Source organism: Salmo salar, chromosome ssa03 (assembly GCF_905237065.1).
Source record: "Salmo salar chromosome ssa03, Ssal_v3.1, whole genome shotgun sequence".
NCBI lineage: Eukaryota > Metazoa > Chordata > Actinopteri > Salmoniformes > Salmonidae > Salmo > Salmo salar.
In genome coordinates, this window is record NC_059444.1 from 34,316,556 (window position 1) to 34,337,757 (window position 21,202).

Below are 21,202 nucleotides of genomic sequence, written 5' to 3' on the forward strand. Positions count from 1 at the left end.
AGCCCAGTCGCTGACATTGATGTCTTACACCCAGGCAAATTAAACAACTTTTTTGCTCGCTTTGAGGACAATACAGTGCCACTAACACGGCCCGCTACCAAAGCCTGTGGGTTCTCCTTCTCCGTGGCCAACGTGAGTAAAACATTTGAATGTGTTAACCCTCGCAAGGCTGCCGGCCCAGACGGCATCCCTAGCCGCGTCCTCAGAGCATGCGCAGACCAGCTGCCTGGTGTGTTTACGGACATATTCAATCAATCCCTATCCCAGTCTGCTGTCCACACATGCTTCAAGATGGCCACCGTTGTTCCTGATCCCAAGAAAGCTAAGGTAACTGAACTCAATGACTATCGCCCCGTTGCACTCCCTGACCAAGGCCCTTCTCCCTCGATTGCTCAGTTTGGCTGGACGGCCAGCTCTAGGAAGAGTATTGGTAGTTCCAAACTTTTTCCATTTAAGAATGATGGAGGCCCCTGTGTTTTTGGGGACCTTCAATGCTGCAGACATATGTTGGTAACCTTCCCCAGATCTGTACCTTAACACAATCCTTTCTTGGACTTATATGGACAATTCCTTTGACCTCATGGCTTGGTTTTTGAAAGACATGCACTTTCAACTGTGGGAGCTTATATTGACAGGTGTGCCTTTCAAAATCATGTCCAATCAATTGAATTTACCACCGGTGTAATCCAATCAAGCTGTAGAAACATCTCAAGGATGATAAATGGAAACAGAATGCATCTGAGCTCAATTTCGAGTCTCATAGCAAAGGATCTGAATACCTTTGTAAATAAGGTATTTCTGTTTTTATTTTTATACATTTGTTAACATTTCTAAAAACTGTTTTCGCTTTGTCATTATGGGGTATTGTGTGTAGATTGATGAGGGATTTATTTGATTTTATCCATTTTAGAATAAGGCTGTAACGTAACAAAATGTGGAGTCTGAAAACTTTCAGAATGCACTGTATATTACCAATGCTTACCCAATAAAAATACACAAAATCACAGATTTGGCACAGCATTGCACACATGTTAGGCTACATATTGAGAAAAATTATAGACAGTAGCAAAATAGAACTAAATTGTTTAAACATGAAATGTATTTCAATATGAATGAAACAGGCATATTGAGAACTTTGTATTTGTAGTTAACTTTGATCTGAAGTTATTAGCAGTCACCATATGACAGATAAGATCCAAGTTTAAGTTTTATTCTCACGTGCACAAGTACAGTTTAAATATGTTGTTTTTTGCATTCGTTAGCTCAAATCGCCCTGTCAGACTTCATAAATAAGCAATATGTCTATCTCTATCCCCATCTCTGGAGTTGACAGCTCCACCACCATCTGTGATCTATTATTTTCATTATGACATCTGCCACTATTATTTAATTAGTGACTCTCATCAATAACTACTCTTCTGGATGTGAACAATGATGCATCGAGTGACACAGGTGTTTCTCTACATTATCAATCAGGGTGTTGCTGCTCGCCCATGTGTAATAATCCATCTTGGGAAATTAATGAAAGATAAATGTATGAATGAATGTTGGCAGGTTAGGTATGATGATGAAAACCAACTCCACCAAAAGCACAGGGCAGGTCAGAGAGACAAAACAGAGAGGAAAGGTAGTGTTGCATATTTTGACATTGTTGATCATGTGTCATAACAGGATGGTTCTTGCAGACATAACTGGACATAGTATTCAATATAAAATTAACATCGTTTGATTTCAGATTTCCGTTCAAATTTATACTGGGTGTATTACAAAATGATTAGTATATGACAATTCATTTCCTTACAGTGTTTCCTGTTTAAAAAAATTGTTATTATATCATCACACATCTTGGTAGAGCAATTGGAGAAAACTGCATGAATAAATGTATTCGCATTTGCAAAAATGGTGCTTGAGTCTTCTGACTCTATTCCAGCAACCCACGCGCAAACTAAATATGATATTATTACTGTAGCTAGAATTAGAAAATTGGTTGTGATTGCACAGTTTAGAGTTACTGCTTAATATATGATCTGCAACATTACCACCAGAAAAGTATCGCCATCCAATTACGCATGGACAGCGACAAACCCCATAAACATACAGGTGGGATTTTTTTTAAGAGAATTAAATGGTTTAATTTCTTACTTGTTGTGTTGTACTTTACCCCATTGATGTACTCGGGACAGGGTCTTTCCACCATCCGTCCGGTGTTGCTCTTTGGCCAACATGTTCCAATCTCATCCGTTGTGGCATTGCAATACAAACCTTTAAATAAATAAAAAGACGTTTAAATAATGATCATTATTCGTCCAAGTCGCCAAGAAAGAGCATTATCCTAACCATTGATGACCGTGTCAAAATCACCCCAAATCGTACCGTCAAAATCCATCAAAGAGAACGATGCGTTTTCATAGAAACTGTCTTGAAATGAATCCATCACACTGCAGTTTGGGTCTCCAAACTCCCCAAAGATGATTTGGTAAATCGTAGCATCCATGGTTAATTCAATACGTTAAATCAAATAATTTTAAACTGGGATTGAAGTCCAAGAGGTTCCCTACACGAAGCCCAGTACAATATGTGCATGTGTTTCATCCAAGCTATAAGGGCAAGAAAGAGTGTGCCCTTTCAAACCCATGGAAAACGTCGCGTCCAATTGGTGCACTCAGAAGTGACTCCAAGCGCTCGAGCGCTTCTCTCTCTCTCCTACTCGCACCGCTCCCTGTACAATCAGATCGACACACCGAGCCTCAGCCTATTTACACACGTTCATCATCCCTCTATGGATTTATAAAAAAATTATGAAAGTGAGTTAATTTAATACCAAAAATACTTTAATTTAACCATTGTCCATCTGTTCGGGCTCTTGCAGCCGTTGTGTGAGTTATTGAGACATATCTAATTTTGAGAATAACAATCTGGTAAGCAAACTACTGATCCAATGTACTGTTGAGACCGATGGGGGTTGGAAACAATATTTTCATTTTTTTTCACCCAAATATTTTGACGTAAAAATATTAGTTATTTTCTGTAGGTAGGTAGGAAGAGAGCTACAGAGAGGGAGATTAAAACGGGTTATAGATATACTACTGCCGCGTTAACGTGCTAGTCGGGAACTAGGAAACTTTGAAATGTCCTACATGCTAACTTTTTGTAGTTATACAAGTGCCAAGTTCAACCAGTTAGCAAGTTGAACATTTCCTAGTTCTGACTAGCACGTGAACGTGCCATACATCTGAGACTTGCTGTGAGTGACTAAAATGTGGCTTTAAATATCCTTCAGTGGCATGTAGCCTAGATATTACAGTATATAAATACCACTGTATGTAGGCTACATCCAAAACACAGACCATTTAACATTTCTAATGTGTTTTACAAATGCAAATTGAGGACAATGGTTTTAAAGTAACTACAGTCAGGTTTCCTCTCCTCTCGGTTATGAAATTGTATGAAAAATGTACCTCAAACAAACCTTTTAACACGTCACTTTTGATATAACTTTGATATAGCTTTTGATAAATGTCCTGTTAAGCCACACTTTTTCCAATGCTTTCTGTGATACCCATGTGTGTATCCCTATTATGTCATCACAGACTCTAGTGATCTGTTTATTTGTTCAATTAGACTGCTGACCTTTATCAAAATGTATCCCACAGCTTTGTTGAATACTCATTTCTTATTGGCTAGAGGGCATTCTAGAAAGGGGATTTAGTAAGGGATAAATGCAGACGTTCTGTACCCAGCAGGGCGAGGCTAAAGTTGAATGTATTACCCTAGAGCAGGACTCTGTGCTAAGCTTTTAAAGCCTACCAGCTATGGAATTAGACTGGCGTATCATTATCACCATGATGATGATGATGATGATTATTATTATTATTAATTTACGTGTTATGCTCCATATTCCATTTGGCTGATGAAGGAAGCAGATAAGTAAACAAATCGGTAAATGACAGAATTGTGCTCACTGCACATCCAATTTATGGGACAGTAATCACATATCGGCTGTGATACTATATCATGTGCTTCTGCTGTGGAAGGTTCAGACTGGTTGTAAAGGAAGTCTTCAATATTCAGAAAGAAGATAGTCTTTAAGATGCTGAACTTTGGCTTAATGATGCTGAACTTTGGCTTAATCTTTACACTCTCAATTGTTTGCGCAGTAGGGGCATCACATATCAGTTAACTACATGCGAGACTTAATAATGGCCTGCTACTTCCTAGACATTTCCTTGAGAGTAATTTAACTGCCAAGTGAGCACTAATTTGAGTTCGACAGCGTTATTCCCTGAATGCAAAACAGTGAATCAAGAAGGCTTTATGCATATTGACTGATATGGCTTTACAGAAAATAAAGTGGCTGTGGCATAAGACAATTATCTTTCAGTTTTAATTAAACTAATACCAATGCATTTGATTGCTTTTACAAGAGCATGTTGGAGTAAAAATAATTAGTTTTGAACTTCTGTCTCCTCAAAATGATTTTGGTCTGTAAACTTAGGCTAGACCTGCAGTCATCACATCATTGCATCCTTAATGTAGGCTGTGCAGGTCCAATAAAATATGAATTATCTGTGCTCTAATGGTGTTTGGTGGCATAGTTTACAGCAATACCTTTAGAAGCCTACCTTCTTCTACAAATTTTTGTTCCTACTGAAGTACGGTAAAGGTAAACCCGTCCTGGGCTTTCTGTTTCAGAAGTCTTGAAGTGAAGATGAGGGACATCACATCAGGGTTGCCACGTGGATCAAAAGACTTGCAAATAGGAGACCAATGGATCCCAGAGTCGTCTTGAGACCCCAAGGCTCTCAACCGGGCCTGTAAGGCTTTCACGTCTCATGTACTGAAGCTGGAAGCTTTCTCTCTGATGATAACTATCGGCCCTCTAGAATTGCTTATTGATGCAGTATTTTTGCTGATAAGCATTGACCGCATGTGAATTAGTGCAGTTCGATCTGGTTTGCTTTGCCAGATGAGAACTGATGTGATATGAGAGATTGTAGCACATCATGTTATGTCTTTTTTGGTCATAGCATCATATTTTCAGATGCAGAATGCATTTGCCCATTAACCCTCTACACAGCCATGGACAATCTACAACAGGTGACTTGAATGTGTTGACTTTCTGGTAACTTTTGTATCCTCATTCCTTACTCTTTATAAGTCATCATAATAGCGAGGACAACAAAATATATTAGCAATATAATAATATATTCTTCCTTCTGAAGTCAACTTGTCTGACCTAATTTTAATCACTGACTGTCATTTCTGCAAGCCCAGTTCAACCTTGTTTGTGCTGGTTCAAAGAGACAAATTTGCTTTAATTGTCTGAATGACGGACTGAGTCTTCCAGGCCCGGCAGACAGGGAATAATCTGCAGACTCTCCCTCAGTGAGGTGTTGCTCAGAGCAATGGCACAAGGAACTGGAAAAACAGATTGTGGAAAAAAGAGTGGGAGCATGCAGGAAGTAAGAAGAAGCAGCTGAAGGAGTTATTGTCATTGTTTGGTATCGCTTGGCTTAATGTCAGATACTATCGTTGGAAAATGCTAAATTTTTTCCTGCCGCATGTTACTTTATTGTTCGCTTCACAGTCCTTAATCTCTTTTGTAATGGACATCTACTGGTAGAATCTCTCTGAAAGCAAGATTTTGTTTTATCATGGTGCATCTGGTCTTACATTTTAGACTTGATCTGAAATAAGCAGGGAGAGGGAGCTGTTAGTTTGCAATGATAGTGCCTACAGGAGCTGCCTGTTTCAAATAATTGCGTCGATGCAGGAGTGATAATGAAATGCTCTGTATCTAGGGTGACCACATTTAAAATACCCCAGGTACTGGAGTGCAATACAAATTGAAATGCTGTCATCATTTCTCAAAATTTGTACCAGTGGTTTTTGCCCACAAGTGTAGCCTATTGATATTAATCCTCCAATTGCAATGTTTGTCTATGCCCACACATATTGTCTCGAAAAGGTTCTATTTTTAATACCCTCAAACACCAAGTTAGGCAAATGTAATTTCAAAATAGGCCACATTCAGTCGTAAATGATAATGAAACACATTTTACCAGTGAAACTTCCAAACTGCATCTGCATGCCAATCATTTGATCTTAATGGATTTCATGGGAATATGGATATAGATCTTCTTGAATTACTGTTTCCTGAGCAAATTAGAACAGATGGTGTTAACAAACTGTATAGCCTTCCTTTTTTAGTTTCAATCCAAACACATTCTGCCTAGTGGCGCACGCTGTCGTTACATTATCTTTTTAGGTTTTTACTATTCAACTAACCATTGTAAAATGGAAATTAGGTGATCTTTTTTTGTCTAACAGTAATGTTATACCATACTATTATATTTGGTTCTGTTATGTAGAATACGAATGAATCATTATGAGTTCTTCCAAGACATTCATTAACCTTTGATCTAACTTTACTAAACAGGCACAGTTGTGAGTAGTGACGGCGCGACGATCCGGTGCACTCAGGCAGCACTGCTCCTACTGCACCGAATGAGCTATTTGAAGCGTACCTAGCCTATTCTTTTACCTTGCACAATATTTGGTGTTGAAGAAATGAGATACCATGACATGTGTGGCTGTTTTATAGATCTGGGAGTATGTGGCCAAGTAAACATTTCTTGTTGGTCTCAGGGAATATGAAACCATTAGTTAGGGAGACTTTTAAAATAGGATTGAATGAAGTAGCAGTGAATATGTTGACTGAGCAACTAATGAATGAATTTGCTCAAGTTTGACAAAATTACCTTTACTTCAGGGGTGCAACTTTCACTGAGGACGGGGGTCATGATCCCCCACATTCTGAAATTGCATTCCCCCTTCCCCCTCCAGTTTTATCATTGTGCTGTGATACCAAAAATGTCATCTGTGTGCTTTAGGAATATGCGGGACATGCTGTGTGAATGCAAAGCTGCTGAAAGGCTGACTGAACCAGAACGGGAGAGTTGAACAGAGGCAGCTGCTGTCAGTGTGTATGTGTTGCACTCTTTTTCCGAGTTGTAAAAGCAAGCTGAGCAAAAACCGGCTACTCTTTATTTGACTGATGTAGCTGGCAAGGTAACTGCTGTTTAACTTTACAGAAAAAATGAAACTAATGTTTATTCCCAGTGCTGAGCTAGTAGTATAACTGACATGTAATGTTAGCTAATGTTTCATCCCCTTCTTGACTGGGTGAATTAATTAGCTAACTAGTAGCTATAACAGCCAGTTCAGCTCTAGCTCAGATAGTAATAATAGGAGCCACCTCAAATCACTATCTAACAGCTGTTGTTTGTATGGAAATGTTTTGTAGCCTTTTTTAACTGTTTCAACATGAACGTAGCTAGCTTTTGCCAGTTGATGTACCATTAGCGAGAGAGCTATCCAAAAGTAGGTATTATTTTTGCCTCATTCAAACAAGACCTGAATCAAACGATGAAACCAGCAGCCAAACGATTGAAGACTGATAATTCTGATGTTTTTTTTGTGCAATGTGAGTTTTTACTAGTCAGTATAATAGCAATGTAATGTTATTAACTAGTCAGTTTCCCTGACTCTTTCCTTACTTTTCACATTGACACTATAATAAACAGCTCTACAGGCTTCACTGTCATGGTGCACTGTCAGTAAACAACATTATAATCATCATGTCTTAGCAGGATCAGATGGTGACAAGTGTCCCAGTGTAGCACATGGGGAAGTGAGAAACTTACTCCTCAGCCTGAAGTGTCCCACTTGTGTCGCCTTATTAGCTAGCTTTTGAGGTGGGAAATTAGCAAAGATGCTTGAGGACATGCTCATAGGTCCTGAGTTCGTGCCAGGTATGGGTCAAATCGGGAAGAAGTGGTACTCACTAAGCAAGTAGCGTGACGTGCTTTTTACCAACAGGGTCAGACAGTCAGGGAAGACCATTCTAAGGAGCTGAGGTGAATTTTGCAGTATATTAACAATATCAGTGAATGATTCAAAGTTCCATCTTGAAGCTACAGTCTGGGACCTGGGAATAATGGTCATTTCAATTATCGAACCATTGATTCTATTCTTGAAAAGTATAATTCTTTGTCATGCCTCATCTTACTTCGGAGGATCAGATTTTGACGGGTCTCAGCAGGGTCAGCCAGCCAGGGAAGACTAGTCTCTGACGGAGCATAGGTACATTTTTGCAGATCCAACACTTTATTCTCTCAGTGCAGCAAACACTGGACAAGCCAGATGCTTCAAAGATTGAAACTATTTTAAGGTAGTCTGATAAACCTTCATAGTTGATTGCCAAACCTCATCAACTGTTGATAGACACTTTTCCAGATAACACAAAGCACGTAAAACAAAAATGCAAGGAAGACCTGGTAGAAGCTATTGATGATGATGAATGGATACAGATGTGTTTGAATGCCCAGTCATGTTCATATCATCTCAGACATAAATGACTGCAGTTTAAGACCATCCATGCACTCAGAAATGTCATTCCTCTGCTTGAGGTGTAAAACACAAAAGGGGACATATTTGCATATGTTATGGTCTTGTGAAGGCTGGCTGAATTCTGGTAGAATATGTATTTTATCTCAGCATGTCTACAGATTATCCCTCCTTGTTTTTGCTTGCTTCTAAATGTTGATACTGGAGACTATTATCAAACAAAACTGTGTAACCAAGCATCTAAGAAAAACATTGCCATTAATTGGAAGGTTGGTAGGCCGTCATTGTAAATAAGAATTTGTTCTTAACTGACTTGCCTAGTTAAATAAAGGTTAAATAAAAAATAAAAATAATATCCTCACACAATGTCACAATGGATGGCAGAAATGTCAAGTTGTGTATCACTAGATTTGATTTATTACAAGATTAAGGGTATACTGGGCAACTTTCTTAAGGTCTGGATGTCTTTTATGGAATACCGTATGACAAAAGGAATGTATTGAAAACATGCCCACGTCAGGGGAGATAACTATTTAGGCAGTCCCTAGCTGCTGGGCTGCTCAGTCTTGACCCTATAGGTCTTCAGTCCTTCTGGGTTATCACTCTGGCCTTGGCATAACAAGCCCAAGACCAATAATGAATGTTTCACCGAGATCCTAAAGTTGAGTGGGATGTGTTGGGTTGGGGCACTGTTAGACCCCTTGGGGCAGGAAGGGGCAAACCAGCTATATTGTGTGTAAGTAAAAAGAGTTTCTACAATACAATTAGGCCTATGAGATTAGTTATATGGATAAATGTGCTGTTTCTGTGTGTTAATGTACATGTGCAGGTGTATGTGTTTTTTTGTTGTTGTTTTTTTAACTTCTGTTACCAAACCTTTCCCTTGGGAATAAAATAAATAAAAATGGGTGACATTTTTTGGGGAGAAAGTTGAGGTATTGACTAGACTGGTGGGGTCGGGTGTGCCATCTCTATTTAGAACAACAAAAAGTTACTGCAATAAAATGTACCTATGCTCCATCACAGACTAGTCTTTGCTGGCATTTTTGGTTGCGAGACAAAGGGCCTAAATGCGGGACAGACAATTTGGGATATTTGGTCACCCTATGTGTAGCATGTGAAGGGAAATAAGATTGTTATTTCATAACACATGTAATTCGAGAGAAGCTAACATCCAGTCCCTGGAAAATAAAGTAGACAAACTCAGGGCAAGGCTCTCCTTCCAGAGAGACATATTGGACTGTAACATACTCTGTTTTACGGAATCATGGCTCTCTCTGGATATATTGTCCCTGCCCATACAGCCAGAGGGGTTCTCTGTTCATTGCGCTGACAGAAAGAAGGAACTCTCTGGGAAACAGAGGTAGAGGGGTATGTCTCGTGATTAATAACTCATGGTGTGAGTGTGGTGAAGTACAGGAACTCAATGTCACGGTTGTCGTCGATTAAGGAGGACCAAAATGCCGCAGGTATGTGTAAACTCATCTTCTTTATTATATGGAAAGAAGGAAAACCCAAAATAAACACGTATACAAAAGAAACACACCGACAATAAACAGTCCTGTAAGGCTTAATGCTATACACGGAACAATCTCCCACAAACACACAGACAAACACACCCAACTAATATAGGACTTCAATCAAAGGCAACACCACACAGCTGCCTTCAATTGGAGGTCCACCCCAATTAACTCAACATAGAAACAGACTACCTAGACTAAACATAGAATACATGACTCTCAAACAGTGCCCAAAAAACCCCGGAATACTAAATCAAATGCCCTTACTACAAAACCACCACCCTGAACCACATAAAACAAATACCCTCTGCCACGTCCTGACCAAACTACAATAACAATTAACCCTTATACTGGCCAGGACGTGACAGTACCCCCCCCCAAAGGTGCTAACCCCGGAAGCACCTCAAAAATAACAAAAACCCCCAAACAACAACACAAAATCCCCCTAACTAAAGGGAGGGAAGGGAGGGTGGCTGCCGTCAACGACGGCACTGTGCTACACCCCCTCTCCCCAACCCACCTATATCTGGAGGTGGCTCTGGTTCTGGCAGTTCCGGGCAGACGACCCACCCCGGCAGCTCCGGGTAGACGGGCCACTTGGGCTGGGCCGGAGGACAGTCGGGCCACTCTGGCAGACCCGGAAGACAGTCGGGCCACTCTGGCAGACCCGGAAGACAGTCGGGCCACTCTGGCAGACCCGGAAGACAGTCGGCCACTCTGGCAGACCCGGAAGACAGTCGGGCCACTCTGGCAGACCCGGAAGGCAGTCGGGCCACTCTGGCAGACCCGGAAGGCAGTCGGGCCACTCTGGCAGACCCGGAAGGCAGTCGGGCCACTCTGGCAGACCCGGAAGGCAGTCTGGCCACTCTGGCAGACCCGGAAGGCAGTCTGGCCACTCTGGCATCGCCGGGCAGTCTGGCCACTCTGGCATCGCCGGGCAGTCTGGCCACTCTGGCAGCTCCTGAATAGTGGGTGGCTCTGGCGACTACTCACTGACGGGCGGCTCTGGCGACTCTTGACCGACGGGCAGTTCTGGCGACTCTTGACTGACGGGCAGTTCTGGCGACTCTTGACTGACGGGCAGTTCTGGCGACTCTTGACTGACGGGCAGTTCTGTCGACTCTTGACTGACGGGCAGTTCTGGCGACTCTTGACTGACGGGCAGTTCTGGCGACTCTTGACAGACGGGCAGTTCTGGCGACTCTTGACAGACGGGCAGTTCTGGCGACTCTTGACTGACGGGCAGTTCTGGCGACTCTTGACTGACGGGCAGTTATAGCGACTTTGGACTGGGATGACGCACTTGAAGCCTGGTGCGTGGTGCTGGTACTGGACGTACCAGACTGGGAACACGCACCTCCAGGCTAGTGCGGGGAGCGGGAACAGGATGAGTCGGACTGGGCTGACGCACTTCCGGGTCCGCACGAGAGACAGGAACTGGAAACCCAGGGCTATGGAGGCGCACAGGCGGTCTTGATCTTACCTCCTGCACAACCCGTCCTGGCTGGATGGAACTAGTAGCCCTGTACGAGCGGGGTGCTTGTACAGGGCGGACTGGGCTGTGCAGGGGCCTGATGGTAGCCGTGCGTAGAGCGGGAGTTGGGTAGCCTGGTCCTCGGAGGCGTACCGGCGACCAGATGCGCTGCGCAGGCATCCTCCTACCAGGCTGGATGCCCGCTCTAGCACGGCACCTGCGAGGGGCTGGAATAACGCGCACCGGACTGTGCGTGCGTATGGGTGAGATAGTGCTCTCTTCAGCGAAACATGGCGCCCTCCACCTCATACGCTCCTCCATATAACCACGGGTAGCTGGCTTCCGGCTCTTCCTAGGCCTAGCCAAACTACCCGTGTGCCCCCCCAAAAAAATTATTGGGGGTGCCTCTCGTGCTTCTCCCTCAGCGCGTCCAAGGCCTCGTACCTCCGCCTCTCTGCCTTGGCTGCCTCAATTTCCTCCCGTGGGCGACGGTACTCCCCAGCCTGGTGCCAAGGTCCAGCCCCGTCCAGAACTTCCTCCCAGGTCCATCTCTCCCGCCAGTCCAACTCGAAATCCCTTTTCCTCTGCTGCTTGGTCCTTTGTTGGTGGGAGATTCTGTCAGGGATTTCTTCGTCGTCAGACGATATAGCGAAATCATCGTCGGAAAATGAGGACCAATATGCAGCAGAGTTGAGATAGTTCATTTTGAACATTTAATAAACTCAAAAATGAACATACAAAATAACAAAACGAACTCACGATATACTGACAGTCCTGTTAGGCTCACACACGCTAAACACGGAACAATCTCCCACAAACACACAGACAAACACACCCAACTAATATAGGACTTCCAATCAAAGGCAACACCACACAGCTGCCTTCAATTGGAAGTCCACCCCAATTAACTCAACATAGAAACAGACTACCTAGACTAAACATAGAATACATGACTCTCAAACAGTGCCCAAAAAACCCCGGAATACTAAATCAAATGCCCTTACTACAAAACCACCACCCTGAACCACATAAAACAAATACCCTCTGCCACGTCCTGACCAAACTACAATAACAATTAACCCTTATACTGGCCAGGACGTGACACTCAAGTTCTTTTATTATCCCAATCTGGAATACCTCACCAGCAAATGTCAACCGCATTACCACCTGAGATTATTGTCACTGCCGTGTATATTCCCCCCAAGCCGACAGCGCGCTCAAGGAACTACACTGGACTTTGTGCAAACTGGAAACCACATATCCTAAGAAAGCATTTATTGTAGCTGGGGACTTTAATAAAGGAAATCTGAAGAAAATGCTCCCGAAATCTCGCAACACATCTCCTGTGCTATACGCAGAGAAAACACGCTTGACCATTGTTACTATCCCTTCCGGGACAGCTACAAGGCACTCCTTTCGGCAAATCAAATCATGCCTCCATCCTGCTTCTCCCCGCCTATAGGCAGAAACTTAAGCAGGAAGCATCCGCGGTAAGGACTGTTCAACATTGGTCGGACCAATCGGAATCTATGCTTCAAGATTGTTTTGATCACGCAGACTGGGAAATGTTCCATGTCGCCTCTGGGAATAGTACAATTTGAACTTATCCAAACCAGAAACCGTGGATAAATGTCAGCATTAGTGCAAAACTGAAAGTGCAAACCACTGCATTTAACCACGGCAAGGTAATTGGGAACATGGACATGTACACTAAGACCAGCTATGACCTCCGAAAGGCAATCAGAGGCATAATGATAGTACAGAGACAAAGTGGAGTCACGATTCTACAGCTCAGACACGAGACGCATGTGGCAGGGACTCCAGATATTAACGGGTTATAAAGGGAAAGCCAGCCATGTTGTGGACACCGACTTCTCGCTCCCAGACAAGCTAAACACCTTCTTCACCTGCTTCTAGGAAAACAACACCAAGCTGCAGACGTGGGCCCCCACCGCTCACGTGGACTGTGGGTTCTCGATCTCCATGGCCGACGTGAGTAAGACATTTAAGCGTGTTTACCCTTGCAAGGCTGCCGGCCCAGACAGCATCCCAAGCCACGTCCGAAGAGTATGTGCAGACCAGCTGGCTGTTGTCTCCGCTTGCTTCAAAATGTCCACCATTTCCTGTACCCAAGAAAGCGAAGGTCACTAAACTAAATGACTACCAAAGCTGAGACCGGGAGACTGATAAAAGCTTTGATCTCCAGGCCATCGGACTGTTAAACACTCACCACTAGCCGGCCTTCGCAGGGCACCCTGCCCTGAACTTTAGAGACTGCTGCCCTTTGTTGAAGGTGAACCTTCAACCCAGTCTAAGGTCCTGAGCACTCTGCACCAGGTTTTCATCAAGGATCTCTCTGTACTTTTCTCCATTCATCTTTCCCTCCTTCCTTACTAGTCTCCCAGTCCCTGTGGCTGAAAAATGATGCTGCACCCCCATGCTTCACTGTAGGGATGGTGCCAGGTTTCTTCCAGATGTGACATTTGGCATTAAGGCCAAAGAGTTCAATCTTGGTTTCATCAGAGCAGAGAATCTTGTTTCTCATGGTCTGAGAATCTTTAGGTGCCTTTTGGCAAACTCTAAGTGGGCTGTCATGTGCAAAAATGTCTAAAAACCTGTTTTCGCTTTTTCATTATGGGGTATTGTGTGTAGATTGCTGAGGATTTTATTTATTTATTCCATTTTAGAAGGCTGTAATGTAACAAAATGTGGAAAAAGTCAAGGGGTCTGAATACTTTCCGAATATGATTACTTATATGGCATTGTTGAATATTCCTTTCTGATTGGCTTGAAGGGTATTCTAGAGTGTGCATTCTTGCCCTATAACGCATGGTTATTTTGCACAGTAGAATTCAATGGCTATAGTTCATTTTTGCATGTTTTGTTTTGAGGTGCTTTTGAAAGCAAAAGTCAAATTGAAAACAGTATTGGTGTTGTTGAGTTCGCTTTTCATAATAGCAAGCTAGGACTGATGGTTTGGTTAGCTAAACCAACAAGTCTGTTTGTTTGGTTACCATGGCAACTACTGTAGCTATAGAACACACCTTCCACATCGTTCATTATTTTCTATAGAACGCATAGCCCCTCGTTGATTATCCCTTACATGTTATGTTATAAGGGATAATCCAGGCTATTCCCGTATTCCCTGAAAGAATGCTGCAGCTGCACCTATTATTTACGCTGTTCAAAGAAAATGTGTTTATTACACAATAGAGTTGTTGGGGTCTCCTCACATCATTATGGAGCTTGTCGAATTTCACGCTCGCAAATGAACACCAAGTGTATGTAAAACCTCACACATCCAATGCTTTGGAATAAGTGCTGCTCAAGTATCTTAATGGGTATGACTGAGAAAGTGGATGTGATTATTTATACTAGCTAATTATGCCAATACACATCCTCTAGTTCAATTATCTGCTTTGGCTTAAGCAGTGCTTGTCATTCAATATCAGCCCATTGTGCACACAAATGAGTGTTCCTTTTGTCTGGTTGCATGATGAAGCTACATTTTTGTATGTACTCTAACTGAGCAGAACTCTAATTCTTCAGCAAATAAATAAAGTAAAGTAATTAACAGGCTGGAAAGAACACTCATTAATATTTTACATTACCTGTGACATTGTAGAGAGTGGAGAGAGCGTCACAGTATTTCTGTAGAAGTGCAAGCAGAGAGAGCTGGGAGAGCTGCTCAGACAATGTACTGGGCTGGATAGAAGAAGAAAAAAGTATTTTAGAGAGCAATGTCAGCAATTTGAATAATGATGCAAATAGGCTTCTTTAATCAGCTAAATGCGGAATTCTTTTGATAAATATTTCAAATCTGGCATCAAATCTGCTATTACATGAACAATGTTAACATAGTGATACTGATCTGTTTCACCTGCCTTGTGCTTGTCTCCACCCCCCCACCAGGTGTGTATTTATACCTGCGTTTTCTGTTTGTCTGTTGCCAGTTTGTCTGTTATGTCAGGTCTTACCAGCATTTTCCCCATTTCTCCTGTTCTTAAGTTTTGTTTTCTAGTCTTCCTGGTTTTGACCTTTCTGCCTGTCCTGACCCTGATTGACTCTGCCTTGGATTACGACCCTCTGCCTGCCCTCGACCTGCCCTTTGCCTGCCCATTTGTTATAATAAATATTCTGTGAATCGTACTATCCGCCTCCTGTGTTTGCATCTGGGTCATATCCTGAGTCGTGATAGTCATGATAGTGAGTCGTGATAGTACGACATCCTTGTCTTTTCCCGTTTGGTTTAGGAGTATGTGCTCCACATCCGACAAGTCCTCCAGTGCCTCCTGGAGAACCACTATCTCCTTTCTGGGATACGTCATCGCTGCCGGGAACATTCAGGTGGATCCAGACATGGTGAAAGCGGAGGTGGAGTGTCCCCAACCCACATCCAGAGTGCAGCTGCAACATCTCCTGGGATTTGCTCATTTCTACCAGCGCTTCATCCGGGGCTACAGCACCCTGGCTTCCTTCCTCTCTGCACTCACCTCACCCAAGGTTGCATTCACGTGGTCCCCAGCTGCTGACCAGGGGTGTTTTCGGATCTTAAGCATTGGTTCACTACAGCCCCCATCTTAACCCATCTGGACCCGTCCCATCAGTTTGTGGTGGAGGTTGATGCCTCGAACGTTGGAGTGGGGGCCGTCCTGTCCCAGCGTTCTACCCAGAACCAAAAGCTGCATCCCTGCGCTTTCCTTTCCCATCGTCTTAATCCCGAGAGAGGAACTATGACATTTGTAACCGGGGACTTCTTGCAATCAAGATGGCATTGGAGGAATGGAGACACTGGCTAGAAGGGGCGGAACATCCATTCCTAGTGTGGACCGACCACAAGAATCTGGAATATCTCCGCACCGCCAAACTCCTCAACTCAAGGCAGGCTCGCTGGGCTCTGTTGTTCACTCGTTTCAATTTCACCATCTTCTACTGCCCTGGGTCCAAGAATGTGAAGCCTAACGCCCTCTCTCGCTTGCATAGCTCCGCTGCTATTACGTCTGACTCAGAGACAATACTCCCTACCTCCAGTCTAGCAGCGACATTCATCTGGGGTATTGAGGGCCTGGTCCGCAAAGCACAGCGTTCCCAGCCGGACCCCGGGGGGTGTCCCAGATTCTTCCCGGTTCCCGGTCCTGGAATGGGCTCATTCCGCTAAGCTAACCTATCATCCGGCCTTCCTCTGATAACGTTTTTTGTTGGCCCACTATCGTTTCTGATGTATCTGCATTCGTTGCTGCACACACGGTGTGTGCTCAGACTAAAACTCCACAGCAAGCTCCGGCCGGCTTCCTTTAACCACTCCCTGTTCCTCATCGCCCCTGGTCCCATATATCCCTGGACTTTGTCACTGGTCTCTCTACATCTGAAAGCCGCCCATTTCATCACCCTTCCCAAGTTACCCTCAGTCAAGGAGACGTCCCAACTCATGGTACAGCACGTCTTTCGACGCCATCCAGTTCTCGTCCCGATTCTGGAAGGCGTTCTGCACACTCATTGGGTCGTCTGCCAACCTGCCCTCCGGGTTTCATCTGCAATCTAACGGCCTGTTGGAGCGTGCCAATCGTGACCTGAAGTCGACTCTTTGGTGCCTCGTCTCGGCCAAACCCACAACCTGGAGCCTGTAGCTCAGTTGGTAGAGCATGGTGTTTGCAATGCCAGGGTTGTGGGTTTGATTCCCACATGGGGGGCCAGCACAGAAGAAAAAAAATGTGTGAAATGAAATGTTTGAAATGTATGCAATCACTACTGTAAGTCGCTCTGGATAAGAGCGTCTGCTAAATGACTATAATGTAAAATGTGTTGGTGGAGTACACCCGGAACTCACTTCCCTGCTTGGCCACTGGTCTCTCGCCCTTTGAGTGCTCCGTGGGTTATCAGCCCCCACTTTTCCAAGAGGAAGAGGTCAACATACCCATCGCAGAGTTGTTCGTCTGCCGCTGTCGGTGTACCTGGAAGAGAGCCCACTACCGGACCACAGCTCCCCACTATTGTCTCGGGCAGAGGGTATGGCTTTCCGCTCGGGATCTGCCCCTCCAGGTGGAATCCCGTAAACTTTCCCCGCGCTTTATTGGCCTTTTCCCCATCTCTAAAGTCCTTAGCCCCACTGCTGTTCGTCTTCTGTTGCCCAGCACCTGCCATATACATCCCACTTTCCATGTGTCTAGGATTAAACCTCTGTCTCACAGCCCTTTGTCTCCTGTTTCTCGTTTGTCTTGTTATGTCAGGTTTTACCAGTGTTTTCCCCGTTTCTTCTGTTCTCATGTTTTGTTTTCTAGTCTTCATGGTTTGGAACTTTCTGCCTGTCCTGACCATGAGTCCGACTGCCGTTCTGTCCCTAATTGACTCTGCCTTGGATTACGAACCTCTGCCTGCCCTCGCCCTGGCCTTTGTTATAATAAATATTCAGAGAATCGCACTATCCGCCTCCTGTGTCTGCATCTGGGTCATATCCTGAGTTGTGATAGTTACCTAGCCATGGTAAATAACCAAACAGACAGTACCCTTACGGAAAAAGTACATGAATTTCACGAGACCTTATGTGAAGTTTATGTGATTAACATGTGGCAACATGTAATAGCAACATGTGGTGACATGAAACTACATGTGAAAACATTTGAGCACATGTGAAATAAATGTGACAACATGGTGATGCAAAATTTCAACATGTGAAACTACACGTTGACGTTTGGACCTTTTCATTTGGACGTTTTCAAAAGCAAAACTGCAAATTTGATTTTCACGTGAAAATGCTAATTCCACATGCGAGTTAAATTTTCAAATATGAAAGTTTCAACGCTGGTCCGACCAATCTGATTCCCCGCTTCAAGATTGCTTCGATCACGTGGACTGGAATATGTTCCGGATAGCATCGGACATTGATGTATACGCTGATTCGGTGAGCGAGTTTATTAGCAAGTGCATCGGTGATGTGGTACCCACGGTGACTATTAAATCCTTCCCTGAACAGAAACAATGGATTGATGGCAGTATTCGTGCAAAACTGAAAGTGTGAACCACTGCTTTTAATCATGACATGGTGGCATAGCAGGTGATCAGAATGCAGTGAACCAATAGGTTGTTAGTTCAAATCCCAGGTGAGGACATATTGAATAATAATTATTGTATAAATAAACATATATGCAACACTTATTCGACTATATATAATAACCCATTTGGACCCACATAATGCAGACCGACAAACTTTAACACTCATAATTTGCTGCTCTGTTCTTTATTTGACTCTTATTATTATCTATCCTGATGCCTACTCACTTTACCTTGCCTTCTTGTACATATCTACCTCAAATACCTCTGCACATTGATATGGCACTGGTATTCCCTCTATATACTGTAGCTCTATTCTTGTGTATTTTATTATATTCCTCTTGTGTTAATATATATTTTATTTTTAAACTACGTTGTTGGGAAGGGCTCATAAGCAATCATTTCACCGTAAATTCTACACCAGTTGTTTTCGGCGCACGTAACAAAATAAATTTGATTTTTGTTTTGAACATACGCAATGTTATCATGTTAAATATGTAAATATGTATGTTGAAAACACTGTGACTATTCTGTGACATTCCGGGGACATCCTAATGACAATTATTCATGCAGGGCATCACCTGTGAAGTAATGTGATTTTCCACATATGAAATCATGTAGTTTTTCCGTAAGGTTAATTAAGCAGTGGTTCAAATCAGAGGCGGTCAACAGTGTGTCCCTCCTGTCCCCACGTAATGCAATGACTCCTGCTTTTCAATGTTTACTAAAAGAAAAATGATACAATTAATTATTTATTCAACCTGAGACTCATTGGCCTTGGCCTTGGTAAAATAACACATTTTCATTGAGTGCACACTACGCACCCCCTTACACATTTATATTGCATATGTGGTGTTTGGGTCCACTGGACCCAAGGGTAATAAAAGTGTGGAAAAGTGAGTGTGTAGGTGAAAACAATTAAAAATTAAACAAAAAGGTTTGCTGTGGGCCTCACTCTGTCTTCCTCCTCACTGGGCCTGCTGTTTTCAACATAGACCGGTTCTTGGTGCTATCTCCCTGCCTGTCTCCCGCTTTTCTCGGAGTCTATAACCTTTATAGTGTGTGAAACTACTCAATGTCTTGCGGGAACCTGCACAAATATTATTACAATACATTATTTTGACACATTGTAAAAAAAAAAGCTGTATTTTCCCACACTCTACCCCCGGCAGTTGCAAATTGGGGGATGGACACAACAAATAAATAGCTTTACATGTGTGGCTCCTTACCACAATCAATCAGTATGTCAAAAATAATCTCTGCTCAGAGGGCCTTAGAGAGAGAGGCTAGTGTGGAAGGAACGTCTTCCACTTTGGAAGATTAAGAATTTTCCAAATATGAGGATCATATCTCTCTAAATTCTGAGTCTGACAGTGAGTTGGAAGAAGATGATGAGATTGACCCTCCGCCAGCCCGAGGACCAGCCCGTCAGCAGCCAGTCCCAGGACCAACCCATCAGTAACCAGCTAATCAACAGCCTGCAGGAGCGGAAATAGGGATGTCAGAAAATTTGGAAATTTAATGGTCTTCTTGCCCAAGGAATGAGCCACCCCGCATGGCTGCCAATTTGATAAGGATGCAACCAGGGCCGACGTGGATGGCGGTTACTCATGTGCAGGACATAAAGCCTTATTTTCAACTCCAGAAAATCATTCTGGCCTGCACTAATTTGGAGGGAAGGCGTGTTTTTGGAGAGGCATGGAAGGAGATGGACCAAACTCATTTACATGCATACTTTGGTGTTCTTATCCTTGCTGGTGTATTCAGATCCAATGGGGAATCCCTGTGAGATGCGGAAACTGGCAGATAACTTTTTCGTGCAGCAATGTCTCTTGAAAACTTCCACATTATTTCCAGGATTATCCACTTCGATAACAGAGACACTAGACCAGCTCGGCAGCAGAGAGACAAGCTACAGTAGCTACAATCAGGTCAGTATGGGAGTGGGTGGACCGCCTTCCCCTGTTTTACAACCCTGGGCCCAACGTTTCTTTTGATGCGCAGATTATGCCATTTAGGGGCCGCTGCCCTTTCAGGCACTACATACCGTGTAAACCCGCAAAATATGGAATCAAGATCTGGGCTGCCTGTGATGCTGCTTCATCATATGCATGCAAGTGTATATGGGAAAGCCAGATGGAGGAGCTCCTGAGAAGAACCAAGGGATGCGGGTTGTCCTGGACATGACACAAGGACTCTGGGGTTACATCACATGCAATAACTTTTTAACTTCACACAAGCTGGGAGAGGAAGCTGACGATGGTAGGAACAGTATCAAAAAACAAGCCAGACCTCCCACCTCAGCTGTTGAATACACAAATCAGGCCTATCAATTCCTCTAAGTTTGTGTTCACGGCCGACATGTCCCTACGTGCCAAAGAAAGGCAAAAATGTGGTATTCATGAGTACTCTGCAAAGGGATGGGAGAATCTGTGGCCAGGAACATAAAAACAGAAATCTTAATGGATTACAATTTCACAAAATGAGGGGTGGACAATTTAGACAAGCTGGTGACATCTCATCTTGGACATCTCGGCGCACTTCGCGTTTGTCATCTGGATGGTGTTGAACCCAGATTGGAAAAGAGATCAGCTCCAGAGAAGACGGCTCTTTCTCGAGGAGCTGGGCAAGGGATTGGTAAGACCTCAAATCCAGAGGAGGCAACAAATCCCAAGAACCCCAGCTTCTGTATCTATCGTGAGCTGGATTAAGGAGGAGGATGCTGGTGCCCCATCCGCCCGACCCACAGAAC

General features: G+C 43.6%; 1 protein-coding gene across 2 annotated transcripts in view; it reads right to left on the reverse strand.

Moving 5' to 3' along the window:
• Positions 1–21,202, reverse strand: part of LOC106599903 (corticotropin-releasing factor receptor 2) — a 122,127-nt gene that overhangs the window by 95,564 nt on the left and 5,361 nt on the right. Inside the window, exons 2-3 of one of the 2 annotated variants that reach the window (XM_014191256.2) lie at positions 15,015–15,108; positions 2,143–2,262 (exon numbers count right to left, since the gene is read on the reverse strand). In XM_014191256.2, coding sequence (XP_014046731.1) covers positions 2,143–2,262; positions 15,015–15,108 — 214 coding nt within the window. Of the gene's footprint in view, positions 1–2,142; positions 2,263–2,373; positions 2,599–15,014; positions 15,109–21,202 lie in introns of those variants that run through there. The other variant, XM_014191258.2, reaches the window with a different exon arrangement.